Source organism: Durotheca rogersii (genome assembly GCF_024521655.1).
Source record: "Durotheca rogersii strain YMJ 92031201 chromosome Unknown GGS23scaffold_6, whole genome shotgun sequence".
Lineage (NCBI taxonomy): Eukaryota > Fungi > Ascomycota > Sordariomycetes > Xylariales > Xylariaceae > Durotheca > Durotheca rogersii.
The window spans coordinates 1,037,384-1,055,582 of NW_026251237.1; the positions used below are offsets into that span (position 1 = coordinate 1,037,384).

General features: G+C 55.5%; 7 protein-coding genes across 7 annotated transcripts; 3 read left to right on the plus strand and 4 right to left on the minus strand.

Moving 5' to 3' along the window:
• Window positions 1-1,300: 1,300 nt before the first annotated feature.
• GGS23DRAFT_460059 (cytochrome P450 21) lies at window positions 1,301-3,096 on the minus strand. Its single transcript, XM_051514106.1, has 2 exons — window positions 1,864-3,096; window positions 1,301-1,809 (listed from the first exon to the last, which is right to left on the minus strand). Exons 1-2 carry the CDS (start codon window positions 2,971-2,973, stop codon window positions 1,312-1,314), a joined length of 1,608 nt encoding a protein of 535 aa, XP_051373420.1. The 5' UTR covers window positions 2,974-3,096; the 3' UTR covers window positions 1,301-1,311.
• A 1-nt stretch (window position 3,097) lies between these two features.
• Window positions 3,098-4,235, plus strand: GGS23DRAFT_460034 (uncharacterized protein). The gene is made up of 2 exons (XM_051514104.1): window positions 3,098-3,540; window positions 3,625-4,235. The coding sequence occupies exons 1-2, from the start codon at window positions 3,221-3,223 to the stop codon at window positions 4,016-4,018; spliced, it is 714 nt and encodes a 237-aa protein (XP_051373421.1). The 5' UTR covers window positions 3,098-3,220; the 3' UTR covers window positions 4,019-4,235.
• Window positions 4,236-5,211: 976 nt separating this feature from the next.
• GGS23DRAFT_460037 (uncharacterized protein) lies at window positions 5,212-6,219 on the plus strand. Its single transcript, XM_051514105.1, has 2 exons — window positions 5,212-5,707; window positions 5,884-6,219. Exons 1-2 carry the CDS (start codon window positions 5,316-5,318, stop codon window positions 6,131-6,133), a joined length of 642 nt encoding a protein of 213 aa, XP_051373422.1. The 5' UTR covers window positions 5,212-5,315; the 3' UTR covers window positions 6,134-6,219.
• Window positions 6,220-6,640: 421 nt separating this feature from the next.
• On the plus strand, window positions 6,641-7,521 carry GGS23DRAFT_595422 (uncharacterized protein; the record flags this gene model as incomplete). The annotated part of the gene is made up of 2 exons (XM_051518309.1): window positions 6,641-7,126; window positions 7,285-7,521. 2 exons carry the CDS (start codon window positions 6,641-6,643, stop codon window positions 7,519-7,521), a joined length of 723 nt encoding a protein of 240 aa, XP_051373423.1.
• A 599-nt stretch (window positions 7,522-8,120) lies between these two features.
• On the minus strand, window positions 8,121-10,611 carry GGS23DRAFT_460165 (uncharacterized protein). The gene is made up of 5 exons (XM_051514108.1): window positions 10,416-10,611; window positions 10,318-10,357; window positions 8,794-10,258; window positions 8,569-8,739; window positions 8,121-8,507 (listed from the first exon to the last, which is right to left on the minus strand). The coding sequence occupies exons 1-5, from the start codon at window positions 10,423-10,425 to the stop codon at window positions 8,268-8,270; spliced, it is 1,926 nt and encodes a 641-aa protein (XP_051373424.1). The 5' UTR covers window positions 10,426-10,611; the 3' UTR covers window positions 8,121-8,267.
• On the minus strand, window positions 10,612-11,808 carry GGS23DRAFT_460159 (uncharacterized protein). The gene is made up of 3 exons (XM_051514107.1): window positions 11,496-11,808; window positions 10,974-11,287; window positions 10,612-10,848 (listed from the first exon to the last, which is right to left on the minus strand). Exons 1-3 carry the CDS (start codon window positions 11,602-11,604, stop codon window positions 10,798-10,800), a joined length of 474 nt encoding a protein of 157 aa, XP_051373425.1. The 5' UTR covers window positions 11,605-11,808; the 3' UTR covers window positions 10,612-10,797.
• A 3,622-nt stretch (window positions 11,809-15,430) lies between these two features.
• Window positions 15,431-17,893, minus strand: GGS23DRAFT_561506 (uncharacterized protein). Its single transcript, XM_051515954.1, has 6 exons — window positions 17,616-17,893; window positions 16,951-17,557; window positions 16,462-16,893; window positions 16,302-16,411; window positions 15,986-16,241; window positions 15,431-15,922 (listed from the first exon to the last, which is right to left on the minus strand). Exons 1-6 carry the CDS (start codon window positions 17,777-17,779, stop codon window positions 15,587-15,589), a joined length of 1,905 nt encoding a protein of 634 aa, XP_051373426.1. The 5' UTR covers window positions 17,780-17,893; the 3' UTR covers window positions 15,431-15,586.
• Window positions 17,894-18,199: the final 306 nt, after the last annotated feature.

The following is an 18,199-nucleotide window of genomic DNA, read 5'->3' on the forward strand; positions in this document are numbered from 1 at the left end:
TCACCTCACCTAAGTACCTCAGGTACCTCGGTATAGGTCCGCTTCCGTTAGATAGACTTAACAATAGAGACTACCAAGTAGCGCTGTTAGGAATCGAACCTATCCTCTATTATCAAACCTACTAAGCTCGACCCATATAACAGGCACGCGCCCCCGCGCGCTATTACAACACTGCCTACTCTAGTAAACGTCGGAATATAGGATCTTACAAGGATAAGATACGCTCTACTACTATCGTATAGCCTGCACTAGTACATACGTACCACCTAAAAGGACCTTATTACAAAGGCGGCACTCTGGCTCGAACCAGTAGCTTCTGGGGTTTAAAGTACGCAGTACCTGCTGCCTGGACGAAGTTACCAGATAGACTTAACAATAGAGACTACCAAGTAGCGCTGTCAGGAATCGAACCTATCCTCTATTATCAAACCCACTGAGCTCCGTTATCCACAACTGCCGTACAAGACCTTATTTAAGGCGGGTAGGTTGACACGTGACGTGACGTCACAGCTTCTCCACCCACGACACGCCTGTAAAAGGGCCAGCGACAGGGAGCCCTAAACGTCCATCGCGATCCACCACGAGAGACGAGTGAAGGTGCCTGATGGCACGATTGTGTCTAGACTACAGCCCAAAGTCCGGGGGTAGGAGGCAGGCAGGTACCTCTGAGGTCTCTACGTGACTTGGGTGCTCGTTGAATGGGGGAATCCCTAGCTGGGGATGAGGAGAGAGGGCACTCGGGTAGAGCGCGGGTCGAGAGTTGACTACCTTAGCTAAGCTGGCTTTACCTACACGTGCGTAACCTAAGGTAAGCACACTTACACGTACGTCCCCCATTCACGCGATCGCTCGTCTGCCTACAGATACCTACCCACCCACCTACACCCACCTATCCCGACCAGCATCATCAGCCACGGCCGCACCTCCACCACCCCCACAATAGAATCGGTTAGACCTGTCTCTCAATAACTGTCGACACCGCTACCACATGAGGATTCGATTTATTCGCGAGTAAACACGGTCACAGGCTAGCCGACTGACTGATCGTTGGAGGATAGGATGTCGAAACACCTGCTAGATACTGAATAAGGAGCGAAGGCCACCCATATCCCTGTTCCTAGCAACATAATGGGGACGTCCTTTTGTTCCCCCTTCCCGTTTCTCCGTCGCGCATCCGGCATAAAGGCCTCTTACCACTCGAAAGAGCCAGACGCTCAGATTACCAACCATGGGCCCGGACCACGTCTAGGGCCGCTAGCCAAAACTACGCTTCCCACACCCGCATCCTGACATGAGAGAGATATCGACCAGTCACTCGAGGAGATGAGAGAGCCTCTGAAAGTCGTCCGAGAGCGCTTCTCGGTGTTTGTCAGATCGCGGAGCGAAACTGACGTTAAAATTATTCGGTATCATCACGAGACCGACGCGAAAGCCCGTCCTCATGTCTAGATCGACCTTCCCCGTCGGCGTTATGTCAAAGGCCCACAGAAGCTTGGCGAGCGTGATGAGGGTGGTGTTCATCGCGAACACGTCTCCTGGGCATCTGCGACGGCCGACTCCGAAGATGTAGATCGGCTTTCGACCCTGCACCTTGGCCTCGTCCGCGCTCGTCTTGGTGCCGTAGGGGTTGGACAGGAACCGGTCGGGGTTGAACACGTCTGGGTTTTCGTAGTGTTCGGGGTCCTGCTGGATCGCCCACGTGTTTCCAAAGACTACAGTCCCCTTGGGCAAGTGATAGCCATCGACGATGTCGTCGGCGTCGAGACGTCGTGACACCAGGATTGGGACTGCCGGCCTCCACCGCATAACCTAGAACTCTTAATAAGTTAATGTCTCTCTAGAATGGCCAAAGTGTTTACATACTTCGAGAAGGCAGGCCCTGAGGAAAGGCAATTTCCCAAGATCTTCGCTCTGCGGCGGGTAATCAGAGCCGCGAAGGGCGTCAATTTCTGCTTGCGCTTGCTCGAGGCAGTTCGGATATGCTGCCAGAGCTAGCAGCAACGTCTTAACGGTTGAGAACGTGGTGTCGACAGAGGCGTCGAGTAGCGTGCCCATGAGATACGCAAGCTGGTCATCGTTGAACTTGCCCTTGCCGTCCTGTTGCTGCTGCCTCAGGAGTTTTGCTCCTAACGACTCGCGCTTTTGAGAACTCGGGCTACAGGAAGCGGGGTTTTCCGCCAACTCTCTCCTTGCCGAGTCAAGCATCATATAGTAAAATTTCCTTTGGTTCCTGCGCACGGATTCGGCGGCCCGCTTCCACTTGGCAAAGAACTCTGGGACGTATTTCAGGATCGGAACGTGTTCGGCCGCTGAGGTGGAGCCAGGGATGAGAATGGTCATCCAGTCCTGTTGGTTTTTGAAGAACGTGTCCTTAATTTCGGAATCGTTCCTGGCCGTCGAGTCACCGCATATTGCGAGCATCGGCACGAATAAACTCCAAGTCTGGAAATGTTCAGCGGCATTCCCCGGACTCTCGGCTAGCCTCAGCATCAGATGAGCCGCAGAGGCCTCCTGCCTTGGTAGCATCTGCTCGACCTGCTGGTAACCAAGGAGATAGCGAGTCGCCGCGCGCCACTGTTTTAAATAGCCATCGTACGGCATGGAGACGATGTGCTGAGAATCGCGGAGGACGTACTCCACGACTATGTCATCAGCCGGGCGGCTAGAGTAGATGCTCCAGCGCTTCTCCAGAAGCTCATCCACGAGCTTTGCGGTATTAAGGACAACCAAATTTCGAGAGCCCGATTTGAGACCGATGATGTTACCGTACGTCTTGCGCATTTCCGTGAAGTCGAGAAACGGCATCGGGCTAGAAAAGTAGGAGGAGTTCCCGATGAAGGGGCGACAGGGCGGCCCTGGAGGATAGTTTTTGTCCGGGAGCGAGCGTAACGAAAACCGGATAACATACGCGACGACGCACATCAGGGCCAGCCAAAGGCTGATGCCTAGCGAATACGGAAGAGGATATCCCATTTCCGAAACCACACTCGCTCATATGCCGATTTGGGGACCTATAATGGCCTTCTTGAGAATCCAAGCGAATCGTACAAACGGGTTCAGCCGCAGAGCGTCGAAGAATTATCCTACAAGGAGGTTATTTCGAGGGATATATGCAGGCGACACTGCTCAATATATACCCGTGTGTGCTTTCGGCCGTGCCAGGCTGCCCAGGCCACCGCTCCCTCCTTGAGAACTACAACGGGCATGACACCCGACGCATATGGCGTTCTCAATCACATTTAGGGCCGAGCTGAAGTCGAAACCTGTGGTTTTCGGTGTCTTGAAAGTTGGAGAAGGTTGCTTCGTAGAGTATGAGGCACACCCAGAGCACTCGCCTTCACACCACTTAAGATACGGCCACCTGCCAAGGCTTGAGATCGCCACACCCGGGGAAGACGTTCACGGGCCAATCGAGTTAGCCTCGATTAACCACTCTCCTCTAGGCAACTTGTTGCTTTTCCAGGTTGCGGAAGCGACCCCTTCACCGGACAAGATAGGACGAGGGGCCAGGCAGCAAGGATACACACTCGCCCAAGTTTCGTAAGTGTCAGCCCTTTCTGGTGACGATGGAGCGTCTCTTTACTTCTCGGGAGGTTAATTAACCTGTTCTGCTGCTTGGCCTAGGAGGACACCCCAGCGCCGAGAGGTTGTCTATCATCCTTATCTCTCGCTCTGCCCCCCTTCTATTTTCTTCCGTTCTTCGCAGTTAGCACTGCGCAACCGCTTAGCTGCATCATTACGAAGTGTTTTGTTCCCAGCCATCCCGCCAGTGGCGGCGCAATACTATCTACCGGCGATCTCCAATTATGTGCTCATCAAGAACAACCTATCACGTATTAAAGTCGGAAGGGGTCAGCTTGCACAGCGCCTCGCAGTGGGGCTAGCTTGCTGTTGCGAATTTCCCGTGGTGATCTCGGCTGCCCCCATCATTGGAAAAACCTGTTGTTGTGTTCGAGCCCGCAGAGTATTACTTCTAGTTTGTTGGAGTCCCGCGGTTATGCGACAGGGATACCTGTAGACTATTAATCCGCAACGTCACCGGGATGGGATAAACGAGATACGAAACATGTCTCGACTTGCTTATTCTAGCCCTTATCAACGATTCGCGGTGGCGAATTAGATGTGCCAATGGTTGTCTAAGAATGAGTTACCGGAAAAGCCCACTCGTGAAGAATCCTTATATGAGTAGGGCGTTGTGACTTCATAAACGGGTGACCGGCACATCTGTTTCTCTAGTCTCCGCCCCGAGTCAGTCCCATATCCGACATAACACCCGATATATGCGGACGGGTTATGGGATTCTCGATTGCATGTCATCTTCTATCCTCGCAAAACTTGCCTGGGTATTAGATGTAACAAGGCGATTGCATAGTCCCGCATCTCCCCCCTCCCCCACCCCCACCACGCCGGAGGTTTCTCCGCAGCTGGCGACATGGATAGCTCGCTGACGGGATGCTAGCAGAAGGGGGATATCGCCCACCAACCATAATGGACGATGCTGCTTATCTGCATCGCATAGTGGTAATCTATAATGACGATACGTTGGGTGACGTTGAGACCGGAAGCGCTACACGATGCTCTCCTTCTCGGCTCTCTCTATTTTTCTCATTGGTCTTTGATGCCGACCACATCCGCGTTGGTTCAATATAGAGAGTAACGTCCCCAGCTGAGATTCCGTGGCGATCCTCGGCGGCGACTCCATCCATCTCCAGCTGCAATGCTACCTACCCCGGACCGTTGTCCTTTATGTACTCGATCCGATAGTTAGTGTCGAGCTCGATCACGGACGGGCTTGCGTAGCCCGGATTGGGGGCTCTAGGAATATGCTCGCAAGTGCTACCTCACGTACTCTTGACACTGATGGTGCATCGTACTCGAGTGCTATCCCACGAGTCAGGACCGCGCGGCCAGAATAGACGTTCAGTTACACTCCTTGGCCGAGGCTCTACGGAGGAGGCTAAATACAAAAAGAAACAAGCGTCTACGTCCTTTGCCTCGTACGAGAGGCCGCGAAATCGGAGGGGAATGCTTCGTCGGCTAAATACTATAATACCCAGCGAGACGGATCGGGAAGTCCTCAATATAGCCAACCGGGGTGGCCGGTAGGCTGCCACGCGCGCGACCCCTTCGGCCACGGTGATTTGACAGAGAGTGCCTCCTGTCGTGCTTCTTGTCAGACTTTGCGAGGTGGCCACTCGGGGAGAATCTCTCACTTCGCTGTCGACATCACCCCTCGATCACAATCCAGTCATACGCACACCGGCACGCACGCACACGTAGATACGCGCTCACTTACACACCCTCAGACACACGCCATGGCACCAATCATGCAGCAGCTCGTACTCAGTCTCCTGTCCTCGCTCGGCAATCCCCTCTCTCCACCCCATTCGCAGCTCCCCTCGCCGGCTCCCGCCCCCTCCCCGTCCCCCGTTGCGTACACGGACTCGCTCGTGGCCCCGGTGCCGGCGGAGCACTACGCGCGGTACCTCACCTTTCTGGCCGTGGGCACGCGCACCTTTCGGTGCGACGCGTCCCGAGGCGGCGCCGCGGCGCCGTACCGCTTCGCATCCTTCGAGTACGACCTATACGACGCTGACGCCGACTCGGAGCGCGCGTTCCTCGTCGGCCGCCACGTGCTGATGCCGCACCGCGACGCCTCCGGCGGAAACTCCATCTTCTACACGGCGAACGACACGTTTACGTACTGGTAGGCCTCGCCTTCTCTCTCCCCCCCCTCCTCCGTGTTCTCGGATCGGCACTACTGCCACCGCCACCGCCACCGCAGCCTGACCTGTCATCTTTCCATCCCTCCCTTCCTTCTCCCTTCCCAGAGAACATTAGCAACGTAAGCGTAGTCAACTGACCGGCGGGCCCTCCCGGCAGGGTCGGTAACACAACGCTCGTCATCCCGGACCCGCTGGCCGCGAGCCCGCTCGACATGGCGCTCGAGCGGGAGCTCCGGACCGAGGCGTCGGAGCCGAAGCCGAGCGCCGGCAAGTACGACCTCGGCGTCGCCGTCTACGCCACGCGGTTCGGCGCCAAGGGCGGCAACCTCCCCGCCGACGCCGAGTGCACCGGCGAGCGGACTATCGCCTCCGAGACGTACTACTCCATGTTCAAGCAGGTGCTGTGAGAGCAAGTGAGAGAGAGCGAGAGGGAGGAAGGGGAGGGGAAGGAGGCGAGGGATGTTGTGCCGCAGAGGAAATCCGCGCGCGTAGGTACATGCTACGCGCGTGTGGGGGTGTGGTTTAGGTAGTAGTGGTCGTTGTTATTGTTATGGCTGTTTGGGCATCCCAACGATTCGATGGTTTATTCGCTCGCTCGTTTGGAGGCTCGAGCCGGTCCGACTCGATTGATTTTCTGGTTTGAGGAGCAGGCAGGCGGGCAGGCAGACAGCGAGGGCTGGCTGGTCGGGGGCGACTTGGCACCATCGACGGCGCAGCTGGGACGTGATAGGGTGGACGGCGGCAGCAGCGGCGCCTCTGCTGCTTGCAGCAACATACATAGGCGGCAAACGGCGCAGCGTAACGTGCCGTCGTATCTGTTCAAAAGACGTGGTGATCCCCGAGCTAGCCCTCTGCAACCCGCGCCGGGGTGGCCGTCTTCCTCTATTTACTTACAACCTTTTCTCTTCTTCCACATGCCTCTCGTCCCGATGTTCCGTGCAGCAGCCTGTGCCCCCGTGCGGCGCGTCGGCGCCATGATCGCGAACGGCGCCCGTCTTCGCTTCGGCGGGATCGCGACTGGCCGATTCCACGGGCCGCCGCGCGAGCTCCCGCGCTTCGCTGCGATGCCGTTCGCGAGCTCGAGCGCAGCTGCCGCCCCGGCGGCGAGCGGTGCCAGCGGGGAGGAGTCGGCCATAGACGCGTTCTTCGCCCAGTTCCCGAGTTTCCCCTACGACCGGAAGGGGCAGATCATGACCGAGTTCCGGCGGCTATGCAAGCACCAGGGATGGGGGCACGACTCGGAGGAAAAAGAAACGGCCCTGAAGGAACTCAGGGCAGCAATAGCCATGGAGTTCGGCACCATCTACGGAACCGACCCGAAGTCGCTCACGGCGTGGCAGCTGCTCTGCGACACGGTCCGCATCTCGCCGGTCCCGGACACGGTCAAGGACTGCCGAAAGGTACGTTGTCCCCTGAGCAGTTAGGAGTAGGGAGAAAGAAAGAAAGAAAGAAAGACGACCGATGCCCCCTGCGTCGCAGGGTTACTACCTACTGCCGTGCCACGCAAGCGCTAACACGCCGGGCGGTCCCTCTTCCTCCCCCGTCCCCCCGGCGCCAGAAAATCCGGGGCGTGCACGTGAACCTGGTCGACCTCGTCCACGGCGGGCGGACCGACAGCCCGGTCCAGGTCTTCGAGAGCCTCGAGAAGCTCAGGAAGTACTCCAAGAGGGGTCACAAGATCTTCCCGCTGGAAGAGGCCAAGGAAGAGGGCCTGCTAAAGCACCTGCTGCGCAAGATTTACGCCGGCTCCCGCGACGACGACGACGACGACGACGACGACGACCTGGATGCGTAGCCGCTCGGCGCGCGCGGGCGCAGGGACGGGGGTGTGAAGGTGAGGGTGAGGAGGGTGAATTCCGTGGTGTGAACGGTTCCGCCCGAAGAGAATTTTCGAGGCTCGAACGGGGCGTGTTCTAACACAAGAGAGGAGGATGTGCCGGGGGCCTAAGCCGGGCGGGATCACACGTTAGCCCCATATTAGCTCGCTAGTCATTAGGAAGAAGATATGCATGTTCCTGTGAAATCGCTCGGGCAGCAAAGGACGAGTATGGCACGTTGCCGAGGATGAAAACTGCGGCAAGCTCTTGGATAGGGGGCCGGGGGGGGGTGGCGGTTGGGCGTTTGCACAGTTGTGATAAGAGATGCGGTTTCCATCTACCCCCCCAAAGAACGATCCCCATCTACACGTAGGTATTACTTCGACACCCGGCATGGATAGATATAGACCGGACACTGGCCTCGGAGACATGCTTCTACTTACGGTCGGCGTCGTCGTCTCTAGCTTCGCCCAGTCGTGCCGAGAACTTGGCGGGCTACTGCTAAAGCCGCGATCTGTCGATCGGGCTGCTAAATTGCTGTGGTCACAAGTGAGGAAGTCTAGGTCAAGGTCGTCTCGGCTGCTACCGGGTACCGTGGCTGTACTATTGGATGGCTTGGTCGCAAAAGACGCAAGCTGCGACGTCCGGTTGCTAAATAGTTCTGCTCACCGTCGTGAGACAAGACTTTCCCACCGGAACTATCCAATAGCCCCCATAGGTACCATCATCTCCCCTCGAGAGCCGCAGCGGCGCGCTCGAGAAAGGCGTTGAAGTCTCTGATCTGCTTGAGGTTCCCGCCGCTGCCGCCAGCCGTACTCGCGTGGCTGGCCACCCTGGAAATCAGCAATTCTAGATTCGCCAGCTCGGCCGTCTTCCGCTCCTTCGGGTTCAGATCCAGGGCTGATTTCCCGTTCTCGATCGCCAACTCGATGTCGTCTATCGTAGAGGAGAGCCCTAGTTGATGCTTTTGGTTCTGTCAGCACGGCAGCAACGAGGGCGCGGGGTCACCCCCGGGACGGACTGACAATCGACTCCCGGTTCGCCGTCTCGTGCCGGATTCGCACGGCGTCCGTTTTCAGAGCCACCTGCTCTCTCTCGGCGCGGATGCGCATGATTTCCGTCCGCAGCGCGAGCTTCTCCTTCTGGACCGACCGCACCCGTTTCTTGAGCGCGTGCATCGTGTCGAGGGCGATGGTCTGCGTGGCTGGTCAGCTGGCGCCTGTCGCTAAGGGAAAGTGGCAATGGCATACGTGCTCCAGGAGCCGTGTTCGCAGCTCCTCCTGGAATGCTTCGAGAGCGCGGAGTTTTGTTCTCAGCTCCTTCTTCGAGGCCGAGTCCTTCGCGTCGGCACCGGCCTCGCGCAGCGTCTCTAAGCTGGAGTGGATTATCTCGTCGCACATCTGCGACAGGACGTCGATCACATTAACGCCGCCTCGGTTGGAGAAGGGAATCTCGGTACTTAGGATATCCGCGTCGCCCTCGTTTGGACGCGTGCGTTTCGTATATCTCTGCACGGCAATGGGGATGGCCTCGCCATCACCCCGCCTTCTTGTGGGTGGTTTGTTCTTGTTCTTGGGCGCTTTGGGATGTGATTGTTTCGCTGGGCTTCCTTGTAGTCTTTTCTGTCTACTTTTCTTCGCGGGTGGGGAATCCTCGACGATTCGAGAACCCAAGTCTGGTGAGGCTTCTCGGGGTGGGCTAGCTCGAGCGCGTTTTTGGCCTATCCGTTTGGCGACATGATGTATATCTATTTCCTCGGCTGCTTCTTCGTCGGTCTCCGCTTCTGCTTCGCCTCCCTCCTCTATTTCTACCTCATCAGTTGCCTCGTCTTCGTCCGCGTCCTCCAATGGTTCAACGGCGGGCTTGAATTTTCTGGCACGATCAATACCGGCAGCCTGGGGTGGTGAGGATGCTTGATCTGTTTCGTCCACGATCAGGCTAGGGCTGCTACGCCGATCCCGACTTCTAGCGGATCGAGCAGAACTGGTAGGCGCCGTTCCATTGCTCTTCTGTGGTGGTCGACCTGTGGGCGTCGATTGGTCGGCAGCTCCGTTTGCTGTTTCCAAAGATGCCCTCGTGATCGCCCGTGTCGACCGTGCCGACCGCGCTGAGACTCCGCCCAGAGTTGCGCCACTGGCCCTGCTTCTCCGTGCTAGGGGGGAAGATAAGGTGGGTTCGCCCGTGACGGTGGCATCTTCGTCCATCATCACAGCTCTCAGCAGTTTCGCGCTTCGGGTCGCGCTCTCAGGGACCTTAACTCGACGTCTCGAGCCGCTCCCGGGAGCGTCAGCCGGACTTTCGCCGACTTCCTCCACTACATGGCCGTTGGGAAACCTAGATATAGATCTACTGGACACCGGGCGCTGTACAGTCGCAGGCCGAGGGGTTGTCGCCACATATTCACTCGACGGCTCCTCGATCGCCGGCGTGGGAGCAGCGGGTTCTTGATGTATAGGGTTAGGACCGTTATCGTGTAGGGCGTACGGGTCTGCTTTCGACGCGCTCAGTCGGGCGGACGCTCTGGTAGACCTCGAAGCTCGGGAAGCGCTCGAAGACGGCTGCGAGTTTACCGGGCCAACTTCGGGGCTCAGCCGCCTTCGTTTGGCAGAGGTGTTTGGCTCTGATCGTGGTTCGAGTGCCGGCGTGGGTACATCGGGAGAGGCTTCGACGCCGGGGAGGACGAAGCCGAAGGAGTCATCGCCGACTTCGTGACGTCTAGATTCTCGTTATCAGGAGAGGCACTGTGAGGTTCCGCGGTCCGAGGGGAAACATACCCTGCCCCACGCATGCGCTGTTGCATGCGCTCTTCACGGCCTGGTAATCGGGTGTTAGCCTCTATTGCGCAACTGCCGGAGGACAGCTCGACGCTTACTGGTGGCCATTTCGGCGTCAGACGTGACGCTGCGACTATGATACAATTATAACCATGACCTAGGCTCTAGTGTTGGAAATTCTGTGGGCTGTCGTCGAAGCGTAACTCGGAGTCGAGGCCGGTAGACGCGTCGCGATGCGCGCTCGGGTTGTCCTGGCTTGAGTCCAGCCGTTGGCGCCGATCAGGCGTGTGTTGGTAGCTCGGCACTGCCACCTGCCGCCCTCTGTGTGTCACTTGGCGCAGTGTACATAGGTACATATGGTAACTCATGGCGGGTTGTGAGGATGACATAAGAAGTTTACCCGTTATGCACTTAATTTATGCTAGTACCTAGGTACTTAATTACATACCTAATTTCCCTGCTGGACCCTCTTCTGTTTTCTTATTCCTCTTCTTTTCGTCCTCCACCCACTGGCAGTATTTCGTCGTATGTCTAGATTCCGGCCATGCAACGTGTATTAGTTTCATTCATTTCAATATCAGTGTCCGGCGCAGTCCATCTCCTGACTTTCCAAGCGAGACGCGATATCAAGAGCAGATGTCGGAAAAGTCACTTACGGGGGGGCATGCTGCCTGCGTTTTGATGATCCTGCCCGACTCCGACCAGCTCAGCCCGACTTTGTCCTCGCTTTCCTGGTCAGTAGCGGCGTCATATATCTTGCCTCCTCGGCTGGTTTTGTCGGGAGGCCGGCGGTCTCTCTTCGGCGCGTGTTCTAGGGACCTGAGCGTGGCCCCAAACGAGGTTGACTCGCAGCACCATGTGCTTGAAGTCCCGATATCTCCTACGAGTACTCGAAGCGCGGGAATAGAAGCAGCCATGACAGCCGTAGCGGCTTTGGCGCTTCCCCAGATGACAGGACAACCTCCCTCATCTAGTTGGTGCAGTCGGTTAGTATGTGCATTCAAAGCAACTAAACTAAACAGGATAATGTACAGAGAAAGAAAACCTGGTGCTAGAAAGGGAGCAGAGACACGTGGTAGCAATATTAGGGATACCTACCTCAGGTACCTAGCCTCCTTGATCTAGGGGCGGTGTCGGGGGCTCGGCAAGGCCAGGAGGGAATCGAGAGGCTCGCTTACCGGAAGCACTCTGAGTACGAAATCCATTAAGGTATGGTACGCTGAAGACGTCATGCCAACGGCTATGCTGAACGCGGGCCAGCATGTGCCAGAAATCTGTGAATCCCATGATTTTGCTCGTAGGTTACGATGCAGGAAGAGCAACAGGGCGCTAGCTATCATAGAAACGTTCGTGCTCATTATGATTACCCAGAGAGCGAGCCCAATCTTTCACTTCGATATACGAAGCAACGTAACGGCAAAGGAGGTTTTACTCCAGGCGCGACGGCCAGCGTCATGAGGAAGCCAACTGTCGTCTCCCTCGAGACGATCGAGGCCACGCGTTATCAGCACAGTCTGCCGTGCACCTTCGTCGGCAGGCGAACGGGAGGCAAGTATCGATAGATCCTTGCCTAAGAGGCAATTAGCAAGTATTAGTTGTGATTTTGCGGAGAGACGTGGCGTTCGAACTCGCAGTACAGTTGCAGAGCTAAGAATACGCTGGCTAGCTAGGTAACTACGGGTCCAAATTCGAGCCATCACATCCTGGGCCTTAGGTTAGGCATGTTGCATGCAGTCCGAGGCCACCGCGAGGCCCCGAGGCGAGAAGCCCCTAGAAGCTGGAGGTAGAAGAAAGCTTGTTGCGACTCAAATCTAGTGGACCCGTGGATGGATCCAGCATAGAGTCCCGCTCGTCGACGCGGGGTTTTCACGTACCTACCTAAATGGCGTTCGCGCCAAGATTGGGACAAGGACCCGCAACCTGCGTGTTTCGGGACGATTCTGACGGTCGCCTAGCCTAGAGATGTAGTAGCATTTGCCAAAAGGAGGACTACTGCTCCTAGTCAAAGGAACGTCACAGGATCTCCTTGTGCTGTTGGAGGGAGGCGTTGTAGAACGCGAAAGTTCGATACACTACCTACGTTACGGACTCCCTTCGGTTACTTAGGTGCTGTCATGTTCAACCTAGACAGCTGAAGGCCTCATATCGTTGGCCTCAACATGTGAGCCTGAGTTGCATTTGCTCACAGTAGAACCATGCATTAACCTAGTCGCATCCGACGTTCCGTTCAAGACTAATATCACGTTGTCCGCACACAGGTAGGAGGAGGAGGATAAACATAGCATCCGTCTAGCCTGAACAAGACTCGCTAGGACGTCTGGCCCCTGGCCGCATACGGCAGCGTCTCCGCTGCCACGTGGTGTCCGTCCAAAGTAGAGGGTGTCTGCAGTAATACGGTGGGATTCCTAAAAGGGGGGGGGGGGGGAGGGGGGCGAGTATGGACACCTAACTATGTTGCGGACGAGCTTGTTGCAGAGAATCAAAATTGGCAGCAAAATTGGCAATCGTGGATCTGCAGCGTTACGAACCGGACGCATAAGCGGCCATGTTCAGAGTTTTAGATATGCCAACCGGATCTGGACAGTTGGTTCTTCGAGCATATATTGTGATGTTCTCGGGTGGCAGTCGCACTTTGACTCCAACACGATATTTTTTTCGCACCCGGTTGCTCATGATAGGAGAACGTTCTTATGCAATGTTCGGTTGGCAAGGCTTATCGGACATTGTTGTCTTGTTTTGATTCCGTATTGTCAAAGCACCGCGGTGTGTTGTCTGGGTGTGCTGCACAGCGGAGCCAAGCTCTGCGATCCTATCCAAAGGATAATCATAACCTCCGAAGTCTGTTCCCCTCCACCGCTCAGATAGGCTCTCATAGCCCCTGCGGCTGACGTGTAGCTGAACCGCCGAAGAGAGAGCGAGAGAGAAAGAAAGAGGCCTCGTGGTAGCAAAACGAAGTCTCTACAACACCTCGTACTCAATCTCAATATTACTACCTAGTTGCCGATGCGTTGTACGATTAGGACCACGACATAGCCCTCGATGCGGGCAATGTGTGGGGTGTTAACATATTATAAGGTTGCAACGCTGGGTTTCGCCTGCGACGTGGTGAATTGAGTATGGTGTGTTGCCTAGTGAACTCTGCCGTTCGCGATCCAGGAACCGTAACTTAGGGAGACGACAGTTTTAATAACAATCTCGCGCGGTACTCGCGTCTCAAAAAGTTTGCGCACCCTGTCTGATGCCGTGAACGCGGGATGAAGGGGGTGGGAGAACGGGAGACTGGGCGTCCGGAGCTCCCTGACAATACTACACTAAGGAGCGTCAGACCCCGCAAGGTAATAATAGCACTGGATGCTAGATGTTACTTTAGTCTTTTTAAGCATCTTGCTACCCTCCTTCTGTCGCCCTGGCCTAGCCGTCGATGTCGAAAGGGGCGTTGATCGATGCCCGATGCTAACACTACAACCGGGGGATAGCTGGTGCCGGCACAAATTAGAGTTGTGCTCTTAACCCTCATGCAACTGGCCCGCAGGTCGCCGATTCGTGGACGCAGGACAGCAGCAATACCGATCTGGCTTGATATCTCTGCACACAACACAGTCCTGCCACCGCTATTAGTCCTGCCAACGAGTTAGGACTTTATATTACATTACCTAGGCAAGCAATACGGATAGGGGCACACCCACCAGCTCTACCCGAATCTCCAACGACGACGAATGCCACCACTACGCCGATGGGATCGGGCTCTATTCTCTCCCGGCCGCTCGACGTGCTCCCAGTGGTCTCGGGAGCAGAGCGCAGACTCTTCCGCGGTGCGTCCCCTCCTTCCTTTGCGTCGCTCACTATACCTAGGTAGGTCTCTTCTGACGTGGACTGTACCTATGTTGTGGACTGTGTGGATCGTGGACCGATCCGCTCAACGGCTCCCACGCAATCCATGCACACCGCTGTTATCAGGCATGTAGATGTGTATATGCGACAACACGGTTTGCATATGGTAGAGGGAGATACGACTGGGACGCGGGGGCCGTCGAGGCTAGAACTGGAGACCAGTGCGGGATGCTGGGATGGGTGTGTCACCGGGACGAGGCGTGGCCGGTTCCCGTTGGAGTTAGGCAGCAAACGGGCCCGGCCCGGCAATTCTGAAACTCCCACGGAGTTGGTCTGAGGCTTTTTCTTCTCATCCCGTGCCCCGACGAGGGACTGGATGTGAGTGCCCGGGTAGATAAATGGTCGAGAGTTGAGGCTCAAGTGGCTCCTTGATGGGGCGACATAAGAATAATTAGTAACCTGTAGGTATCTAGCGTGCTTGGTGATTTCAGTAGGTACATAATGCCATGTGCCTATGTGCATACGCCACAGAACCCCTTGGGGAGGCGTTTTCGTGAAAAAGGGGTACGAATAGGGGGTACGAATAGGGGTCGCTTTATTTCCTCACTACCTACGTTCGTTTGCATTCTATGACGGTATATCAAACCATACACCATTCCATGCCCAGATTACCACAGCAGCCGTTTGTCACATACAAATCTAGTGTAACAAGGTCTATAGCCTAGAACAATAACGGTTCGATTCAATAATAACATATCAAGGCCTCTGTTGTGCTGCTTGTCCTTCTAAGCTCCTCCTGGTCTTTTCCTAGCTCTAGTCATATTATACATATTCCTGGCGCCTGATCCGTAGCCGTGACCCTTCCCTCGGGTCGATGGCCTCTTCGGGGCCTCGGTCTTCCTGCTCGAACGAGACGGGGGTCCTTGGGGCCTAACCCTGACTTCGTTCTGCTTTGGCTCATATTCCTTATCGTATATGCTGGCTCCAATAGCCTCGTCCGTGCCGCGGGGCCTCCTAGTCTGTTGGTCTATGTCTATCCTTTTTATCTCTTGGCCTTACCAGCCTTTCCTCTAGATGCCCTTAGAGCATCCTGGCTTCTGTCTTAGCGTCCCGCAATCAGGTACTTGTCGTGCGACATCTACTCTACCCATAGCTGCGTTACGGGGACTCTGACCCCTGCCTCCCTCCCGAACTTGTTAGCAACTCTGTACCTGGCCACACCAGCATCCAGGCATGCCTGGGAGGACGTCCACCTTGCAAATTCATCTGCTATCTGGACACATTTCCCAAGAAAATAGCTGCCGCCGCCGGCAGCAGCGGCGGTAGTATTAGTTGGTCATTGAATTAATACCTAGTAGGAACATACAACGCTTTTGTACTGGAGCCCAACTCCAGATACGCTTTCCTAGTGGCGATCTCATCCTAGGCACTCGACAGCCTAGGTAAATCGGATGTTAACATTATTCTTCCCCTGCTTCTTCCCGTTCACGTAGACGGCGAAGTCCATCGAGGCTCCCGATGGCATCATCTCGACTTCGAAGATCATTTTCTTGCGATACTCTCCGGACGGCGTCCTGAAGTCGGGGAGTTCCGAGTAGGGAGTAGTCAGCTTGCAATCGATGTCGCAGAGATATTTGACCGTCGTTGTGCGACGGCTAGGGGTTTCCACGTCCTCGCACTCGTAGAGAGGACATTGAAACGAGCCGCCGAAGTCTCCACTATACAGTCTATAGAAGGAAAACCGCGTAGAGTACTTCTTTGAAACGTTTTCGCCCTGTTCTTGCACATCAGTAAGAGGTGTTACATTGGAGTAACGAGGCGGGAGGCTAGTGCTTACCCTCTTGAGGTACCATGCCATTTGGTTGTCGGCCTTCCACATGCCCTCATCTGAGCTCCATACTCGGTCTGCCTCTAGGTGCTCCCTCGAGTTGAACGTGGCTCGACATACGGTACCGTAACTGGCTCTTGACACGGTTGAGGTAACCGCGATTGGCGCTGGGATGATGTGGTCAAAAAACTTCAACTGGCCGTCCCCAGTGTCGACGGGTTCGAGGAAGCCTTTAAAGACCGCCCCACGACAGATTGCCGTTCGTCTGCAAGCAAATATCAACACGAGAATGCGCATTGAGCATTCCGACCAGTCGAATACTTACGGTCTTATTCCGTCCGCCTGCAATATCTTCATACCATCCTTGGTATACTTGTCCTTGAGATGCGTGTATAGATAAGGGCTAGCGCCGAGCCCGCCGACGAGAATGATTCCCTAGTTCCTGTCAAACCCGCGACCGAGTTCCGACGATCCGCTGTACTTACCGTAGTGGTCAGCCCTTTTTCAGCCGTCATCGCGATTTGGCTGTCGATCAGACTCCCGATCTCAGCAAAGGGGCGAGCAAAGGTCTGCTCGATATGTTTCCCACTAAAGTGAATTCTCCCATTCCTAATAATGGGCTCCCTGCTGGTGTCGTCGAAGCTAAATGTCTGGAAGGCTTCAGCTGGTATGCGAACCATATACTCGATCTCCCTCCCCTTAGGTTTATACTTTGGCTTTATACTCGTCTCCCACTCCCTCATGATTTCCCTGATACCTTGGGTGCTCAGATTATTCCACATGCCCCCCAGACGGGACTTGCACATGCTTTCGAAGGCCTCATCGACGAAGATACCTCCGCATAGGCCACCTGTACCCTCCACGGCTTCATGCATGGTTATCGGGTTCACGCTGTCGACCCGATAGCTAATGAGGTCCTGTGAAATAGTTTAGCATTAACAGCGAGGGGCAGACTAGTCTGAATGGGTCCGTACCACTGTGCCACCGCCAGCATCACAGATTATATAGACTTGGCCCTCTCTTTTTCGTTGGCCAGGCTCGCACAGAGTTGCCAGTGCTGCAGCCTCAGGCTCAGGTGCGAAAGCCAGCGTGGTTGGCCCGGCGTCGCGCGTATTCAGTAGGCCAGCCTTCTCAGCTGCTTCCTGCATGGCCTGTCTGGCATATCCTTTCCAGATAGCCGGCACAGTGATCACGATGTGGAACCGCAGGGCGTCGACTTCAGATTCATCACGGCTTCTTTGAATAGTTTCCAACGTGTGCTGTGACAATTTCCGGAGGTAGTCGGCCACGACGTCTACGGCAGACTTTCCCGTCTTCCGGAGCACCTCGCGAGCCCGTAGGATAAACTTAGACTTGCGCATCTCGGGCGGCAAGTCCTCATCCTTGAGGAGGAGGAGCTTGAACCAGCGGACTGGCTCGTCGTCAGGAGGAACTTCGTAGCCCCAAAGGACCTCTCCATCTTGGTACAAGAGCTCCGTCGGAGCCTTGCCCTCTTCTGGGCCGGCGCCTGGCCAGGTGGTGATGACGTTGATATTCCCAGCGCCAAAATCTGCCGCCGTTGCCCAGGCCACACCAGAGTAACTACTCCCCGTTAGATTCCTATTGTGCAAGCTATTATTGTATTATATGGGAGACTCACGTCGTTCCGAAATCAATACCAATCACCAAGGTGTGGTCATCGTCGCAGTGGTCATAGTCATCGTCAGTAGTATCGTCGTAACCTTCCTCAAGGGGTGTCGGTGGCTGTCGAATCGGAAGATTCCGCCACATGGTTCGGCTAGAGTTGGAATTTGAGATCCTCATCTTATCCAAAGACTAAGTACAGAACTGCGTCCTGATAGTAGAGAGGAGTGTAAGTAAAGGTAGGGTCAAGCTCACAGCGCACGACGTGTGGGATATTATAATATTAGAGAATCGTAAGTCAGTGTATCCAATTATTAATATAACCCTATTTGTCGAGACAAGGATGGCTCGGAAGAGGCGCCGGCCAACTCCTATGTCTAAGCCGCAATGTGAGACACTGTGTGCTATTACCTCCGTCACACAGTTGCAGGCAAAAGGTAGTTGTGCCAACGACAAGGGGAAGTAGCTGGAACGTACCTAAGTTCCGTTCAGCTAACGATTCCGCATGGTCCGTAGGTTCTAACCTGTTAATGCCCGAACTCCAATGGGGACTAAATAGCTTATCTCTGCGCTGTCACCCGAGGTCGCCGAGAGCGTTTA

Bases quoted from the DNA above. Each gene is read 5' to 3' on its own strand.
- GGS23DRAFT_561506 (XM_051515954.1), bottom strand. From the start codon at position 17,779: ATGAGGATCTCAAATTCCAACTCTAGCCGAACCATGTGGCGGAATCTT. The intron at 17,558-17,615 runs GTGAGTCTCCCA...AACGGGGAGTAG, and splicing joins GGTATTGATTTCGGAACGAC to TTACTCTGGTGTGGCCTGGG. The intron at 16,894-16,950 runs GTACGGACCCAT...ACTATTTCACAG, and splicing joins ATGCTGGCGGTGGCACAGTG to GACCTCATTAGCTATCGGGT.
- GGS23DRAFT_460034 (XM_051514104.1), top strand. From the start codon at position 3,221: ATGGCGTTCTCAATCACATTTAGGGCCGAGCTGAAGTCGAAACCTGTG. The intron at 3,541-3,624 runs GTAAGTGTCAGC...TGCTTGGCCTAG, and splicing joins TACACACTCGCCCAAGTTTC to GAGGACACCCCAGCGCCGAG.
- GGS23DRAFT_460159 (XM_051514107.1), bottom strand. From the start codon at position 11,604: ATGGGATTCACAGATTTCTGGCACATGCTGGCCCGCGTTCAGCATAGC. The intron at 11,288-11,495 runs GTAAGCGAGCCT...TGCACCAACTAG, and splicing joins TCGTACTCAGAGTGCTTCCG to ATGAGGGAGGTTGTCCTGTC. The intron at 10,849-10,973 runs GTAAGTGACTTT...GCCGGAATCTAG, and splicing joins CGCAGGCAGCATGCCCCCCC to ACATACGACGAAATACTGCC.
- GGS23DRAFT_460059 (XM_051514106.1), bottom strand. From the start codon at position 2,973: ATGGGATATCCTCTTCCGTATTCGCTAGGCATCAGCCTTTGGCTGGCC. The intron at 1,810-1,863 runs GTATGTAAACAC...TAAGAGTTCTAG, and splicing joins TCAGGGCCTGCCTTCTCGAA to GTTATGCGGTGGAGGCCGGC.
- GGS23DRAFT_460037 (XM_051514105.1), top strand. From the start codon at position 5,316: ATGGCACCAATCATGCAGCAGCTCGTACTCAGTCTCCTGTCCTCGCTC. The intron at 5,708-5,883 runs GTAGGCCTCGCC...CCCTCCCGGCAG, and splicing joins AACGACACGTTTACGTACTG to GGTCGGTAACACAACGCTCG.
- GGS23DRAFT_460165 (XM_051514108.1), bottom strand. The intron at 10,259-10,317 runs GTATGTTTCCCC...ACGAGAATCTAG, and splicing joins CAGCGCATGCGTGGGGCAGG to ACGTCACGAAGTCGGCGATG. The intron at 8,508-8,568 runs GTCAGTCCGTCC...CAGAACCAAAAG, and splicing joins CGGCGAACCGGGAGTCGATT to CATCAACTAGGGCTCTCCTC.